Source organism: Alternaria ethzedia, assembly GCF_023757985.1.
Source record: "Alternaria ethzedia strain BMP 0044 chromosome Unknown scaffold_11, whole genome shotgun sequence".
Taxonomy (NCBI): domain Eukaryota; kingdom Fungi; phylum Ascomycota; class Dothideomycetes; order Pleosporales; family Pleosporaceae; genus Alternaria; species Alternaria ethzedia.
Window position 1 is genome coordinate 433,686 of NW_026056204.1, and position 15,713 is coordinate 449,398.

Below are 15,713 nucleotides of genomic sequence, written 5' to 3' on the forward strand. Positions count from 1 at the left end.
CTGTAAACAGTGACCGACAGGATGGCGGAGGCGATGAAGGCGGAGATCTTCATGATGTCGAACTTGGATAGATCGTGTGGTAAAGTATCGTGAAGGTTGGAGAGGATCGACTGTTGATCAGATGGTTGATGCTGATCCTTGAAGGTGCAGACGATGTCGAAAGATATTGGTGCGTGCTGGGGAGAGTACTTAAGTTCGAGAGGGAGATGTAATCACACGAGAGAACCTAACGGAGGCGTTCTTTTTCTCTATTGACACCCCAGAACATGAATAGGCCACATTGTTGCTCAATAGACCTTCGGGTCGCCCAAGTCCGATAAGTGAAGGCAAGCCCTCAAAGGGATCACTCTGAATGGAGGTCGGTTAAGCCCCAAAGCAAGGTTATCCAGAGCAAAGAGGTCTTCCAGGCCTTCGGGGGCGCTATGGATTACGGATAACTTGGTCCGAGAAGATTCAAAGCTCGCGGGGAGACGGCGAGCATACGCTTTGCGACAAGTGCAACAAGGGATTACTACAACGTTGAAAGCGAACGAGTTCTGGTGTTGTGATTACCTCTTTTGGGTCTGAATAGCTTCAATAGAAAAAAGAGGCTTGGCACGGCTCGCGTGCACTCGATATCAGCACAATGACGCGCCACATTATGAAAGATTGATTTTACTGGATCAAAGAACGCCTTCTGGAAGGTTCACGAGTAAACGACTCAGGATTGAGGTATCGGCGTTAAGGAGGCGGCTCAAAGGTGGAGTAGCTTTCATGGAGGTGTGATCGAGCAATATTACGCACATTAGCGCATGTCGAGACTGAAATCATCTTTGAGATCGAGAGAAAGAGACTTCAGGTCCACCAATGATTTTGAATCGATCGCAACCTGCGATCTGTAGGACAATGGGCTCGCCCGGTTGACGTAGGAGGACCATGATGCAAGTGACTCTGCGAGGGCTTCCGAAAGAGCCGTTGTCCTGGGACAGCAGCGATTCGACCAGCCGTAAACGGTAGATACGCTGAGAGGCGGAGAATATAGCATTGTCGGCAAGACAATAACGCAAGTGTTGCTCGCATGCAGGGTGCGCTTGCGGGCGTCTGACGGCATATTTCGATGGAAAAGAAACACCTGCATGAATGCTCCTTGCAGTACACCATGTGCCACGTGGGAAGGAGACCCCTAGTCTGAATCCTTTGAATCGCGAACGGTTCCTGTTGGGCTTGTGAGTCTATTGGCAACGCAAGACTGATGGGATTACTGTCAGGGGAATCGTCAGCCAGGCTCGATGCGCCCTCTGGATTCGAACGTTTTCACTCCATGTGCTCTTTCAAAGTCGCCGGTTTCAGCTGGTGATATGAATGTGAAGGACTCGAGCGACAGGAACGCGTCGTGGTGTGTGTTGGGTTGTCTGAGCAGCCGCCTGGTCGATAAGGAGCTGATTAAGCTAGCGTCGCACGTGGCACCGCGCCAAAAGTTGCCGCGGGAAATCGTCGCGAATCACTGTGAGACGCCCATGAAAGTATGCATGCAAGAATAGCCAGGTCCACGGCGCCTGCGTTCAGAGCGGTGCTTTCGAGCTTGTCGAGGCGGCCGTCAGCATGGATTTGCTCGTCCTTGCAGGCTGGTAGCGGACGAAGCCGCCGGCACATTACCACCCAAACGTCGGAGAAGCCCTACTACATCACCACGCCAATATTCTATGTCAATGCTGCCCCGCATGTCGGCCACCTGTATACCATGGTCCTCACGGACGTGATAAAGCGGTGGCATGAACTCAAAGGAGAAAAGGCGTTGCTATGCACCGGAACAGATGAACATGGCCTAAAGGTGGTTTACCTGGCAATGTGATAGTATTGCACTAAATCTGTAACAGGTTCAGAGAGCAGCTGCAAAAGCTGGCATTGACCCGAAACTGTTCTGCGATAAGGGTGCCGAGATCTTCAGAGTACGCATGCACGCATAACGAGCCCCCGCCATCGTTACTTACCTGTACGAGGAACTTGCAGCCAAAGCCGAGATCACGAACGATCACTTCGTACGGACGACGGATAGAGAACATAAGGAAGCTGTCGAGTATGCATGGGTACGAGAACTTGAGTTCAGACGGTGGAAAGCCATGTAGCTGATGGCGGACAGTTCCTGCTACAAGAGAAGGGCCTCATATACGAGCAGAAGCATGAGGGATGGTATTCAGTCACCGACGAATGCTTCTACCCACAGTCTGCCGTACAGCCATATCTTGACCCACCTACAGGGAGGAAGATGATGGTAAGATTTTGCTGGGGCGCCACTGTCATTCGATCTGACCAGGCTACAGACATCGATTGAGACTGGTAGTGAAGTAGAGTGGTCTTCAGAAGTCAACTATCACTTCCGGCTCTCGGCATTCCAGGATAAGTTGCTCGAGTTTTTCAAGAACAACCCCGAGTGGATAACCCCGGAGCACCGTATGAAGGAGGTTGTGCAAGCGGTCGAATCAGGATTGGAGGACCTGTCTGTGTCTCGACCGTATGAACGACTAACGTGGGGCATTCGAGTTCCCGGAGACGACTCGCAGACCATCTACGTATGGCTCGACGCGCTTATGAACTATGCGACCAAGGCCGGATACCCATGGACACCGGGCCGCGAACAGGCAGGAGGCTGGCCCGCGGACTGTCATGTCATTGGCAAGGACATTGTGCGATTTCACTGCATTTACTGGCCTGCCTTCCTCATGGCTCTTGGACTTCCACTGCCCAAGAAGATTCTGACACACGCTCACTGGACTCTTGGAGGGTCCAAAATGTCCAAATCTACTGGCAGGGTCGTCGATCCTTTCCACGCCCTTGATCGGTTCGGTCCGGATGTTATGCGCTTTTACATGGCTCGCGAGGGTGGTATACAAGACGATGCGAGCTATGACAATTTCCGCATCATTGGTTTGTACAACAAGTTCCTGAACCAGCAACTCGGAAACCTGGCTTCTCGTGTTACACGAGGCAAGAAATGGAGCGTTCGTGGCGCAGTCGAGCGTGTTGGTGGGTGGCCAGCGGAGGAGTGGGCGGAAGGACCAGGTTCCAAGTTCCGGAATAATTCTCTTGCTACCATCGCCTCGCAAGTAGATGCATCTTTTGATGCCTACGATCCGCGTAAAGCCGTGTCTCAAATCGCAGAGTTCGTCCGAGGGGTAAGTCCAGACACTCATCTTCCTGCCATCCTACTAACTCGACCAAGTCGAACGCTTTCTTCCAGATGTCGCAACCATGGGACAAGGTCTTGACCTTCGGCCCAGGAGAGCCTGGCGAGGATGTCGACAAGATCATTTATCTTGCTGCTGAAGCACTTCGAATCACCGGTATCCTATTACAGCCATACATGCCGAACAAAGCACGCATGCTACTTGATCAGCTAGGCGTACAGCAAGATCGAAGAACCTTTGAGTACTGCAAGCCTGGCGCAGATGTAGACTACGGAACTCCGTTGGTAGAGCTGGGTGCAGCGCACAAGGGTGTGTTGTTTCCCCCACTGCCGAGCGAGGGATGAGAGTTAGGTGTGTTGTACTATATGTATTTGTAGTTACGAAGCATGGGCAATGAAATAACTCAAGAGATGAATGCATATATACTCTGTGAAAATATGGAGCGCGTGTTTGCACCAATGCTTTAATCGCTCGAATCTAATCGCGCAAGGGTGCTGTCGCAACGGATTTTCTTAGAAGCACATTTCAACCCTCGAACATTGCTTAACAGGTGAGTTTGGTCAGGAGCTGATCCCGTGTGGCTGGTGCCTAATGCCAAGACTACATCATCGGCGGTCGTCGCGCGAACTTCAGATTTCTGAGTGAACATTTCCTACGACAGCACATTCACAAACACCACAACACCTCCACACCTTTCGCCCCTGAAGCTGCATCTGAGCCTCCAAAAATCTTCACACCTTTTTCTAGCGGTTGCGAAAGCACAAGACAAAGCAACGCGCACGCGCCTCCACGCAGGATCAATTCACCATGGCCGCCCCCAAGCCGGGCGGCTTCAAGATGTCGCTCGGGGCACTGAAGACGAAGCCAGGGCTGAAATCTTCCCCCGCACAGAAAGACACCAAAAAGACCAAGCTTTTGCTCGGTGACGACGAACCAGACGATTCGAATACGCAACAAGAGATCACGGGATGGGACGCAGCAGAGGGCGGCGCGGTCGATGCCAACGGGAAAAAAGAGAAGGAGGGACCGCGCATCATTCCAGCTTTACCCAACCGCGATTGGCGAGCAGAGGCACGGCGGAAACAACTTGCGAAAGCACCCCATCAGCAAGCGCAAAATGTCACGGTCGATGAGAGCAAGATGGAGGAGCCGAAGGTGCAATATGGCCTTACGATTATCAAGAAAGACGAAGCGCAAGAAAATGGAGCTGCGGAAGCTGAAGCCGCGGAACCGATGGAGGTGGAGCAAGACAATCTCACGGAAGAGCAGCGGCTCGAGAAGAAGGCACTCGATGTGCTGATCAGCGGCAAATCCACGGACAACGATCTCGTGATTCCTGTACAATCAGAAGAGGACGCACTCTTAAACGATCTCAACAATGCGCCCGACGCGCCCACCCTCGAAGCATACGAAGCTACCCCGATTGAAGGCTTCGGCGCGGCGCTCCTACGTGGTATGGGTTGGAAGGACGGCGATGCAATAGGCAAGAACGGTCCTGCTGCGAAACCGAAAGAAGTCAAACGGCGACCAGCGCTGCTTGGCATAGGCGCAAAGGAAGACGCTGCAATAGGCGTTGAGCTAGGGGAATGGGGTGGTGGCAAAGGCAAAGGGAAGAAGGTCGCGCAGAGCTACAACCCCGTTACGCTGCGGAACAAGGTTACCGGTGAGATGATCACAGAAGAGGAGCTAAAGGCCAAACTAGAGGCTCAGAGCTTGCTCCCAGACGAGAAGCCGTCAAGAAGCAAGAGCAAATACGACGACGACAGCGAAGACGACGAGCGAAGGCGCGAGAAGCGGAAAGAAAAGCGAGATGACCGCGACCGCCGACGCGACGACGACTATGACAGCGAACGGAGGAAAGACAAAGACCGCCGAAGAGACAAGGACGACTACTACGACAGCGACCGCCGCCGAGACAAGCGGAGAGAGCGAACTCGAGACGACGACTACGATAGCGAGCGCAGGCGCGAGAAGCGAAGAGAACGTAGCCGCAGCCCCGACGACCGAAAAGAAAAGCGCCGCGATCGGTACCGTAGCAGGAGTCGAGACTCGAAGCGGAAGAGCGATAGGAGGGATCGCAGTCGCAGTCGTGACTCGGATGATCGCAGGAAACGGAGGAGAGATAGGGAGTATGAGGATGAGGAGAGGTATGAGAAGAGGCGTAGGGATGATAGGAACTAGAAGTAGTGTTTAGACGGGATGGGCATAACGGTATCAGACAGTATGAAGCTGCATGTATCTGGCGTTTTATATTGGCATCACACGGGCATTGCATAGGCATGAATGGGCATCTTTATGATGAAGTAATTCACCACACCGCGCTATCTGGTTGGACTCCGACCAGGAGTTTCGATAGATATCTGAATAGTTCACACGACCGTACAAATCGAGTATTTTCTAAAACTCTTTGACAACACATTGACTTGTACTAGTCTGTTAATATTGTATCCAATCTACGAACGCATGACGCTATATTATTTGAATACGAACTGATTGCAGTTTCATAGTATCTCTCTGTTTGACATTTGGCAGGAATAACTACATCTGCTTCATATTTCACACACCTTTGAGCAAGCAGATTAAGATAATGCCGTATAAATATCGGATGGGCGAGTTTCTTCCTTGCTATTACTCTTGGATCAACGACCCTGAAGTCTGTAAATATGCCCACAATCAGTGGGACGTTTCCACCCACCTCAAATTTAAATCGCCGGTTCACCTTTAGTGTCAAGTAGGCTACAGTCACTTGTTGCTTCGTGGAGTGTGCTCGTGCAAGAACGTAACCAAAGCATAGCACGATTGAGTAACACGGGATATAATCGGAATGCACGTGTATGTCTAAAGCATGATATCTTGTGTTGAGACTGATGTGAGTGGTTTGTGGTTAATTCCAGTCCCAGGGCTCACTATATGTGTGGGAGAAAAGCTCGTTATAGTATCATCTCATTCCATTATGTGCCATATTAAATGTCATTTACTAGTACATCGAGCCCCCGTCAATACAACTCTCATGCGTGCTTCATTCTTAATCGTAACTATGCGTGGACTCAAATAAACAAAACGCCAGTGGTATATGTAAATGCCAAAAGCTCAAAACAAAACAAATTGAATATGTACAAATACGGGGTATACATAGAGAAATTAGAAGTTGCGCGAGGGCAGTGGGGATGGGTCCTGCGCGGGCATAGGGTAGCCGTTTCCGGTGTGTGATACGTAGCCGTTGGCCTGGCCATTAGTAAGAGAGTTGCCGTTGGTGTATCCGTTGGCGTAACCATTAGTTTGCGGTACGGCCATTTGCGAGTTGCCACGGTAGTACTGCTGGCTGTCCGCAGCGCCATCACCCATGTGGTGATGCGGGTGGGTTCGTCCGGTCTCGCCGCTCTCCTCGAAGACTTGCATCTCGGTCTGCTTGGACTGGTGGTTCTTGGTGCGCGTGGCAGGTAGGAAGTCGATGAAGAAGCTGAAGACGTAGAAGCAGTAGATGAAGGATACACACCATTCCAAGACAGCAGCCACGTTATAGATGTGCTGCTTGGAGCATACCGCAAAGGCGATGGCGAGGCACACTTCGGTGATGATGAAGAAGAGTTTGATCCAGAAGGAGATTCGGAGGATGGAGTGCTCGCGGTAGTGTATGCCTAGGCGCTGGTACTCCCAGCAAATGAAGATTGCCGAGACAATGTAGCCGATGATGAAGACACCAAGAAAGATGTTATGCAGTCTGTTGTGGTTCTTGCAATCGAAGATAGTGAGGAGGATCAGACCGGCGGCACCGATTATGGCGGCGACGGTTGCGCAACCTGAGTAGATCTTCTGCCAGTGAGACGTGTTTGGCGCAAGTTTGTTGGTGTGTCGCAGCCAGCGCTCGAAAATAAAGGCGAGATCGAAGGTTACGACAGTAACGGCGGACATGGCAATGAACATGGCTTTGAGGTAATCCGCACCGATGTCTGGATGCCGTTAGCATTGTATGGATCGTATTGTCCATGCTGCATCACTCACCAGAAATGTAAGGAATGTTTTGCCCGTCGCTCATTGTCACATAATGCGGTTTGCCGGTGGCAGCCCAGTACACCAGCATGGTGATGAGCATAGCAGTCCATACTACTGCGGAGAAGATGGGGACGACCCAATACGAGAGCCCCAACATGATGGCTGATGTCCCTCGACGGTCTTGTGAGGTTTGCGGGTAGAACGGCGATGAGTCCTGTTGCGGCTCCAAGGGGTATCCAACGCGCCTGCGACGGGAGTGTGCGGATAGGGTAACACGGCACGCGACCAGAAGGTGAAGTGACGGAAGTGAAGCAGGAAAGACACGAAGACGCGATCAGCAGCAGGGAGCAGGCCTAAGAAGATGAGAGGGGACCAAAAGCAGATATGATGGCAGGACAGTCCGCGGCGCAATGAAAGTCTCATACAAGCGGTGTTGTTGCTAGGACGCGACTATGATGTCACGGCTCCACGACTAAGCCGGCTTGCGTAAGATCCCGCCGCCTCCGCTTCGATCGCGGTGCTGGACGTCACCATCAAGGCGCAGACTCTTCGATTGCGCGGAGTGAAGATCGTGAATGCTTCCCAACACCTGCGGACGAAATCTCACGTCAACCTTGGAAGGCTTACTGATGATGATGCGGCGACGAGCCTCTGCGGGTGTGGCTGCTGCAGAGTCGCGATAGGACTAACGCCATGTTTGTGCGGCTGGCGCATCGATTCTGCCTCAACAACCTTGCCATCGAGATTCGAGGCCAGCCGTCGCAGAGCTCGATCTCGCTCAAACGCAACGCAGAGTTTCAGCGTCAGCACTACGATGACACGTCCGAGGACCAGGCTGTTGTCGCATCGAGAGACCCGACATTGTAAGGTCCATGTGACTTACGATGCTCGGCAGTATTGCGCGGCCTGATATGGCTGTCACTCCGTCGTGAGGTGGAGCGCGTTGCTAGTGGTGCGCGACATCCAGGCCTTCAGTGCTCCGGCCTTGATAGTTTTACAAAACTACTCCCGAACTCCAGTGTGGCCTGTTGCTGGTGCAAGTGCATAGCAGCCTGCGATATGGTTTCGAGACCAGTCGATGCATTCGGGCTTTTATCCAGAACCCGGGGTAGGTGCGCGCAACTGTGTCGCGTATGTCGCGCGTCGGACCTGCCACCTGATCAGCCTACTTACTGCAGTCCTTTATTCCTGGAAAATTGCTGCCAGTCATTTCTTGGACGGTCGCAGGAGTAGCGGTGACTATGTGTCCTGAGAATACGTGGCGGGGATGATAACGCGCGTAGCCAGAACCCTAGGACAATCACGACGCGACATGGAAACAAAGACGGACTGCTGATCGGAGATAATCCACAGTCTACTCAAGCTGGGATCGTCAGGTTCAAGTATCCGCTACAAGAGTTGAGAGAAAAAGGAAAGCGAGGAGTACCGCGCGAACTGTTCATGCATGCTGAATGCATGGACCAAGGCGAAGACCAGGGAACTACGGCAAAAGACATCTGGGATGGCGACACGGCCAGCCACTGTGCTTGCTAGGAGCACCGCCACGCTTTATGTTGCGAGACGCGTATGTCGGCACGGCCACAACAAACCAGCTCGCCTAGCTTTTCCTGGTGTGGATCTTTCACAGCCATGGCACGACTTGTGCATGTGGAATTTGCACTTTGCCATGGTTTGAGGCTTGCAGAGGTCCGATCAGCCGTTAGTTCACCGATACGGCAAAAAGCATCTGGGATCCAGCCTTCGCGTTGCGCATGCATCACGACCCCCCGCCTTGATTGGTTGCGGCGCTCGTGCGTGCAGCAATCTTGATTGGCAGATTGCTCCCATCCTCGATGCAGCCTGCATTGTCCGGTTTCATATCGACCTTCTTCCAAGTTTGTTGTCACGTAGACCAGCTCAATCTTTGCCTGCGACGTGCACCGCTCGTAGTTCCATGTCTGGCGTCCTTGACACTTGTAGCCGGTAACGCTAGACGCCCGTTCTCGCGGGGACATATTACTTATTGTTCCTCAATATCCCTCCACTTGGTCCGCCAGTTCTAGTGTACCGCCGGACTATGCTTTCATGTTCGCATACCAGCCTCCGTACTGATAACGCTGCAGCTCCGAGGACACTATAAGGGTACGCAGTCAACCTCCCATCCAGCCTGGCATTCACAAACAGCAATTAACTCTCTCTTTAGCTACTGCAATTCCAATGCATCATTGTCAATAGTTTTGAGCGCCGTCGCTCTCCAATCCCACTACCACCTTCAATATGGGCAACCAACCCAGTACCGAGAACCACAACAAACTGTCCAAACCGAAGACGAACACCAACTCCGCGAGCGCGGCGGGGAAGCTCGACTCCCCGCAACCCACAACATCGAGATCGGCAGACCTCACCCCCGAAGGACGCCAACAAATCAAAGATGCACTGCTCTCACCTATTGCTAGCGAGTTCGATCCCACCACATGGACACACGAGGATGATGGGCTAGGGGAGGTCACAAAGACGCGTGGTCGCGCATCGACAATTGGTTCGAGATCGAACTCGCGAACAAACTCAAGAGCCAATTCCCGAACCAATTCTTTGTCGTGTTTCCGGAGCAAGCACAGCTCGGCAGCCCAGCTTGCTGGCCTAGCAGACTCCAAGCTGTCTTTGGCTTCTGTCTCACACGTGGATATTGCTGAGGCAATTCGGCTTTTACAACAAGTCAAGAAGAATGGCACACCAGAAGAACTTGCGGCGCTGCAAGAAGTCCTTGAATCACCTGAGGAGCCTCCCCAGCCGGTAGCTGAGGCACCTCCTAGCCGAAGAACTTCGCTAGTTGATCGATCTTCTTCTTCGCTCACACGCCGTCAGTCCCTGGTCCAGACACCTGGTGTAGGCACACGGCACTCTCCCATCGAGGGACGTCGCAGGACATGGAATTCATGGAAAGCGCCGAAGCTCAGCCCTGAGGAAGAGGCAAAGTGGCAGCAAAAGTCAAAGGCGAAGGCGCATTTGAGCCCTCAAGCAGCTCTTCGCTTATCTGATGAACCTTGCGATAGCAACACAACGCGAGCCCACACCCCATCGGACCTGGATTATGCGCATCTAGGGAACCTACAGCCAGGAACTCTCGTTGTCACGAACGGTGCGGCATCGCCTGTTCCCAGTTCAGAGACTTTAGAGTTGCGCAAGACTGAAGAGGAGGACTATTTCGAAGCAACAGAGTATGCCTCCAGTCCGTTGACGATGAAGTCATCACGCCAGAGAGCTCACACAAGGAGCAAGTCAGCCGCTGTTCCAGCGACTTCTTCATTGTATGAGCTGGAAGCCAACGAAGTAGCCACACCGTACGAATTGGAGACCCCGGTCGTTATGATGGCGTACACGTCTGAGCCGCAGCACAACACTGAAGCTGAATCCCCAAAGTTTCTGCGGCTCACGCCCCAGGGCAAGAAAGGCGCAGCGCAGTTCGCCCAGAGCTACCAGGACGATATCCCGTTAAGCCCGTTTCTTGTGTCCGAGGAGACGACTGAGTCCAATCAGCGGGAGCCTTCTCCTACCTTACCAGAGCCCAAGCCTCAGCCTGATATCGAGATCTCAGCACCTTCGTCCCCATCGATCGCGCCCACCTCCAATAAGCCAAAGAGCAGAGCTTCTCAGCGGCCAGCACCACGTACGACCGATTCTGGCTACTCATCCGCTGGCAGTCTACGTATAGTCGGTCAAGAGCCGACGGAAAACGCCACCACCATTCTGTGTCATCGGTGCAACGACTCGCCGCAAATGGTTGAGGTGAGCCAGGGACGCGAGACTCGCCGTTCAATTCTTGTGAAACAGAACCGTCAATTCGTGGAGTCGCCGAACACCACGAGCGATTCGGATGGCTCAGCCGAGAGTGGCAGATCCAAGCAATCGCTGTCAGTCAATGTGCAGAAGGCGCGATACCTGCCAGCGCTGAACAGTCCGGTTCCGTCTACTAGCTCTTCTACTAGATCATCGACGTCCGAGTGTGTACATTCGCCAATAACATCCCGATCCATCGGTTCAAGGGCATCGTTTGACAGTGCTTCGTCAAAACAGCAAAAGCGATTTCACAAGAAGCGGCCGTCCCAGGCTGAACATCCTGTTGTTCAGTCATGCCAGCCAATTCCAGAGGGAACGATTCCTGAGGTCCCAACCAGGGTGCGAGCCAAGTTTGAGCGACGCGTGTCGAGCTCTCCGGGAATTGATTGCTTGACGCACACCTACCCGACAAAAGAGCACGTTTCTGCGGACGATTCCACCATGGAGGCTTCTGCTCCGGAGCAGACTGAGTTCAAGCCACTCGCTGAATTGGAGGCTGAGCGTGCACCCACACCCCCTGCTCACGGTCGTCGCAGGAGCTTGTCCTTCTTCCGAAGGAAGTCTGCACCTGCACAGAGTCAGACCGAGCAAGAGCCTGAGCAGGCCGCACTTGATGTGGTTCATCTTGGTACCATCACCTCGTCCCTCGGCACCTCTCCGTACGACATCGCCATGTCCGACACCCCGAGACAGCGTGTTGTTTCTCCAACCCACCCACATCAACTAGGCGCTTCTTTGCCTCGGTCGAAGTCGATGGTGACCATGGACAGCAAATCTGCTGCAGAATTTGCGCGCCTACACAGCAGGGACCTATCCGTTAATCGACGGGACATGCCCGCTCAACAGCGCCGGAAAAGCCTTCACAACCTGAAGAAAGCAACTGGTGAGGCTACGGCGTCGAAACTTCGCCCACAGAGCATCGACGTCCCACCTGTGCCATCCATCAACACGGCCAGGCTTACCGTCCCACAGACTGGGAAGCCTCAAGGACCCAGGGCTGCTCCCAGCCCCAGGCCTCGCAGTCCGAGAGGGTCTCCTCCGGTGATCAGATATGGCGCGCCTCCGCAACAGCCTCCTCAAGGTGTGATATCGCCAAGGCAGTCCCAGGTCTGGCATCAGCGCCGTAGGACGCTCGGAGATCGCCTGTACTCGGATGTCAACCTGGACCTGTACTCGGATCCAAACGACGCGTCCAACAATGCGAGTCCAGTCGAAAGCCCATGCGAAAGTCCCCTCGAAATGACTCCCCGCAAAGAAGTCAAGGGTTCCAACAACATCTCTAGGTGGGATCGCTTTAGTGGGGGTTTGGATTACAACTACGAACATGGGGCGGGCATCGGAGGCAGCGCCGGCACGCGATCGCACCACAGCAATGCCTCGCTGAAGTCGCTGGCCTTCCAGCACCAGTACGGCGTGGACCTGTCCGACGTACCCATTATGATCCGGTACCAATCGTGATGCAGCGCGCGTGAGAAGGGAGTAGGTTCTGGCTTGCGGGGTTACTATTTACCATAATCAAGTAGCATTCACATGTTGCGCCTTTTGCATTCACACAGCGGCATCTGGGTAGGGAAGGGTATGGCGTTGTTCCTGTTTTGAGTAGATACTGCATGAGCCGGCATATAGCTACGACTCCACCCAATCAGAGAATAAATATCACTGCACTCACCGCAACTGCTGTGCCCTGTTGGTAGAAGTACCATGCGCGTTTAATGACCTTGGCATGTTGAGCGCGCGACGGTTGCCCAAAAGCCGCGTCGGGCATACCTGACATGCGCGATTTCGAGCTCCAGCGGTGGCTCAGCCTCGCATGCGTGCCATCGAGCCGATCAGGCACCGTCGGCGTCCATGCACGAGCCCCGGTGATGTCAGAATGAAATGCTAGTGGCTGCAGGTCCTGGACGGGGCAGGGATGTTAAGTAATGTTCGGTCCAAGACTCCAGCACCACAACCGAATGCGCGAAAATTGTCACTCCAGCTCCCCGCCATCGCCTCCCTTTCTCCTACACCTCACCCGCTCCCCATATTCACCGCCCGCCAGACACCGCGCCCTATAAAGCGTCCGTCTGCGCCTTCACTGCAGCCCACACACCCCTTCCGACAGCCTTTGGTCGCGTCAAAGGCTCCCGTCCCACTACGGCTTCGGCCCTGCTCCTGCTCAACGCCCAAGTTGTCTCTGCGCGCCCAGCACCTCACGTCTTCAACAACATCCCCCCTCCGCGTCTTGTCGCCATCTAAGACCGAACTCGAGCGCCTTTTCTTTTTGTCTCCTACCCAGACACTCGAGCAGCCCGAACTTCAGCTGCCGCATAGGACGCCATCAGCGGTTCTTCCTCTCGCAGAGGAAGCGGCCAGACCTCGCCCAACACCTAGCCTCGGCTTCGCACCCTTCAAGCCACCTTAACGCGGCACCACGACCGGCGAATACCCTAATTAACCAACCCTCTATCCAGACCCATCGTCAAGGGCATGGCACCTTCTGCTATCACGACTACCGAAGAATACCAATTCCCGTTGAAAGACATCCAGTCACTCAACAACTATTGCGCTGGTAGTGTGGACAATCATGGCGCCTGGAAATCCAAGCAGTTGATTGCGCACGCTCTCAAGAGCCGTGTCGAGGCTATTGATCCTGATACCTGCAGCGTCGGCGAGGAGGAGGCCTTCTTCGTCGCCGACCTGGGCGAGGTCTACCGCCAGCATTTGCGCTGGAAGAAGAACCTAGGCCGCGTCAAGCCGCACTATGGTAAGTCACTGCACCCCATACCACGTAGACTCGCCACTAACATGCCGCAGCCGTCAAGTGCAACCCTGACCCCCAAGTGCTGCGTCTCATGACCGCACTGGGTCTCGGCTTCGACTGTGCCTCCAAGAACGAGATTGAGACGGTGCTCAAGTTGGGCGTCGACCCGTCTCGCATCATCTACGCGCAGCCCTGCAAGACCAAGTCTTACGTGCGCTACGCCGCTCAGTCTGGCGTCAAGCAGATGACATTCGACAATGCCGACGAGCTCTACAAGACCAAGCAGCTCTTCCCGGATGCCGAGCTGTACCTGCGCATCTTGACTGATGACTCGGCCAGCTTGTGCCGTCTCAGCCAGAAATTCGGCGCCGCTTTGGACACGACTGCAGAGCTCTTGGAGCTGGCGAAGAAGCTGGAGCTCAACGTCGTTGGAGTCGCGTTCCACGTTGGCTCCGGCGCATCCGACCCCAAGGCCTTCATCAAGGCTGTGCAGGATGCCCGCTTCGTCTTTGACCAGGCAGCTGCACTTGGCTTCAACATGCACACCCTTGACGTCGGCGGCGGCTTTACGGGCGATGCTACCTTCGAGCCCATGGCCGCAGTGCTGTCTACTGCCTTGGACGAATACTTCCCGCCCCACATCCGCGTCATTGGGGAACCGGGACGCTACTATGTCTCCACAGCGTTCACCATTGCGTGCCATGTCATCGCTCGCCGTACCGTTGCCGATGCTACTCTCGGCACCACGTCGTACATGCTGTACCTCAATGACGGTGTCTACGGCAACTTCTCGAGCATCATCTTCGATCACCAGCATCCCGTGCCGCGTGTACTGAAGAACGGCAACGATATTCTGTACGATGTCCGTCGCTCTGGCTACGACACGCCGTCTCAAGTCGAGTACTCCATCTGGGGTCCGACATGCGATGGCATCGACGTCGTCTCGTCGTCGTGCACCTTCCCCGAGCTACTCGACGTGGGTGACTGGCTCTACTTTGAGGAGATGGGCGCGTACACCAAGTGCTCTGCTACTCGCTTCAACGGCTTCAGCGACAGCCACGATGTCGTCTACGTGTGCAGCGAGTCTGGTGCTGCGGCTCTTTTGGATATGTAAATATTCAGTGAAGCGTTGTGCGGTATAGATGAATTTTTTGTGTGTAATAGCGAGACGGAAGAAGCGCGTATGGAGGTAATCCCTTGGTTAAAAGTTTGATAGATCTCGTAGTTGTTTCGTATTCTTATCATCTCAAATACAGTATATTACTATAGCTGGAAAGGCATTCATCCCTTGTGTCGGTTTTGTTACTAGGTCTAGTTCCCTCTTCACCTCCACGCTTGACATTTCCTGATAGTCGCTTGCACGGCAGACACTAATGACTGGGATGTTGAAGCCGATTTGCCGCGTTGGTGTTGACAAGCCGAAGCTCGCGGATGCTCACAGAGTTGTCGGCCCGCTGCACTGCGCGGCCCGCCATGCGTCGAGGATCGTGGTTGTTACCAGCCACAGATGGCTTCAGGGATGGGCGATTTGATTTGCTGGAGGCAGATGGTAGTGTGTGCCACACCAGGTACAGGATGCTGCTCGTATGCGCCGCCAAGTGTGATCAGGAGCGGCCGCAAATTCGGTCGCAGCGCGTAAAGTCGAGCAGTCCAATCACATGTCAGAGGGCCTCCTCAGCCCAGGAGGTCAGTATGGCGAGACCCGCTGCAGCCCAACTCTTGGAGGGCCATGGTAGAAAGGCTACGTAAGTCAGCAGCATCGCGTAGAGACTGCCCATAAAACCTGAGGGCCCAGCGCGTGGCATGCTCATGTACAGTTGATGCACCCCGTCGCCCGGCAGCGTCATATCGAGCCTCGAGCGACTACCCCACCCCGCGCAGCCATCCACACCACCGTGTTGCCCTGCGCACGTCGAGCTATCCGCACCCGTAGCCAAAAATAAGTCGCCGCCTGCCATCGCCGGCGATCCAGGCACCGCTGCTGCAACGACACCGCA

At 54.1% G+C, this 15,713-nt stretch overlaps 5 protein-coding genes across 5 annotated transcripts; 4 read left to right on the plus strand and 1 right to left on the minus strand.

Annotated features, from left to right (window-relative positions):
• Positions 1-1,720: 1,720 nt before the first annotated feature.
• On the plus strand, positions 1,721-3,508 carry J4E87_005396 (uncharacterized protein; the record flags this gene model as incomplete). Its single annotated transcript, XM_049377009.1, has 6 exons — positions 1,721-1,810; positions 1,857-1,928; positions 1,980-2,066; positions 2,120-2,251; positions 2,301-3,152; positions 3,200-3,508. 6 exons carry the CDS (start codon positions 1,721-1,723, stop codon positions 3,506-3,508), a joined length of 1,542 nt encoding a protein of 513 aa, XP_049233234.1.
• A 463-nt stretch (positions 3,509-3,971) lies between these two features.
• On the plus strand, positions 3,972-5,345 carry J4E87_005397 (uncharacterized protein; the record flags this gene model as incomplete). The annotated part of the gene is made up of 1 exon (XM_049377010.1): positions 3,972-5,345. The coding sequence occupies one exon, from the start codon at positions 3,972-3,974 to the stop codon at positions 5,343-5,345; it is 1,374 nt and encodes a 457-aa protein (XP_049233235.1).
• A 960-nt stretch (positions 5,346-6,305) lies between these two features.
• J4E87_005398 (uncharacterized protein) lies at positions 6,306-7,314 on the minus strand (the record flags this gene model as incomplete). The annotated part of the gene is made up of 2 exons (XM_049377011.1): positions 6,306-7,114; positions 7,167-7,314. The coding sequence occupies 2 exons, from the start codon at positions 7,312-7,314 to the stop codon at positions 6,306-6,308; spliced, it is 957 nt and encodes a 318-aa protein (XP_049233236.1).
• Positions 7,315-9,413: 2,099 nt separating this feature from the next.
• Positions 9,414-12,431, plus strand: J4E87_005399 (uncharacterized protein; the record flags this gene model as incomplete). The annotated part of the gene is made up of 1 exon (XM_049377012.1): positions 9,414-12,431. One exon carries the CDS (start codon positions 9,414-9,416, stop codon positions 12,429-12,431), a length of 3,018 nt encoding a protein of 1,005 aa, XP_049233237.1.
• Positions 12,432-12,885: 454 nt separating this feature from the next.
• On the plus strand, positions 12,886-14,830 carry SPE1 (Ornithine decarboxylase; the record flags this gene model as incomplete). Its single annotated transcript, XM_049377013.1, has 4 exons — positions 12,886-12,892; positions 13,015-13,033; positions 13,427-13,719; positions 13,770-14,830. The coding sequence occupies 4 exons, from the start codon at positions 12,886-12,888 to the stop codon at positions 14,828-14,830; spliced, it is 1,380 nt and encodes a 459-aa protein (XP_049233238.1).
• Positions 14,831-15,713: the final 883 nt, after the last annotated feature.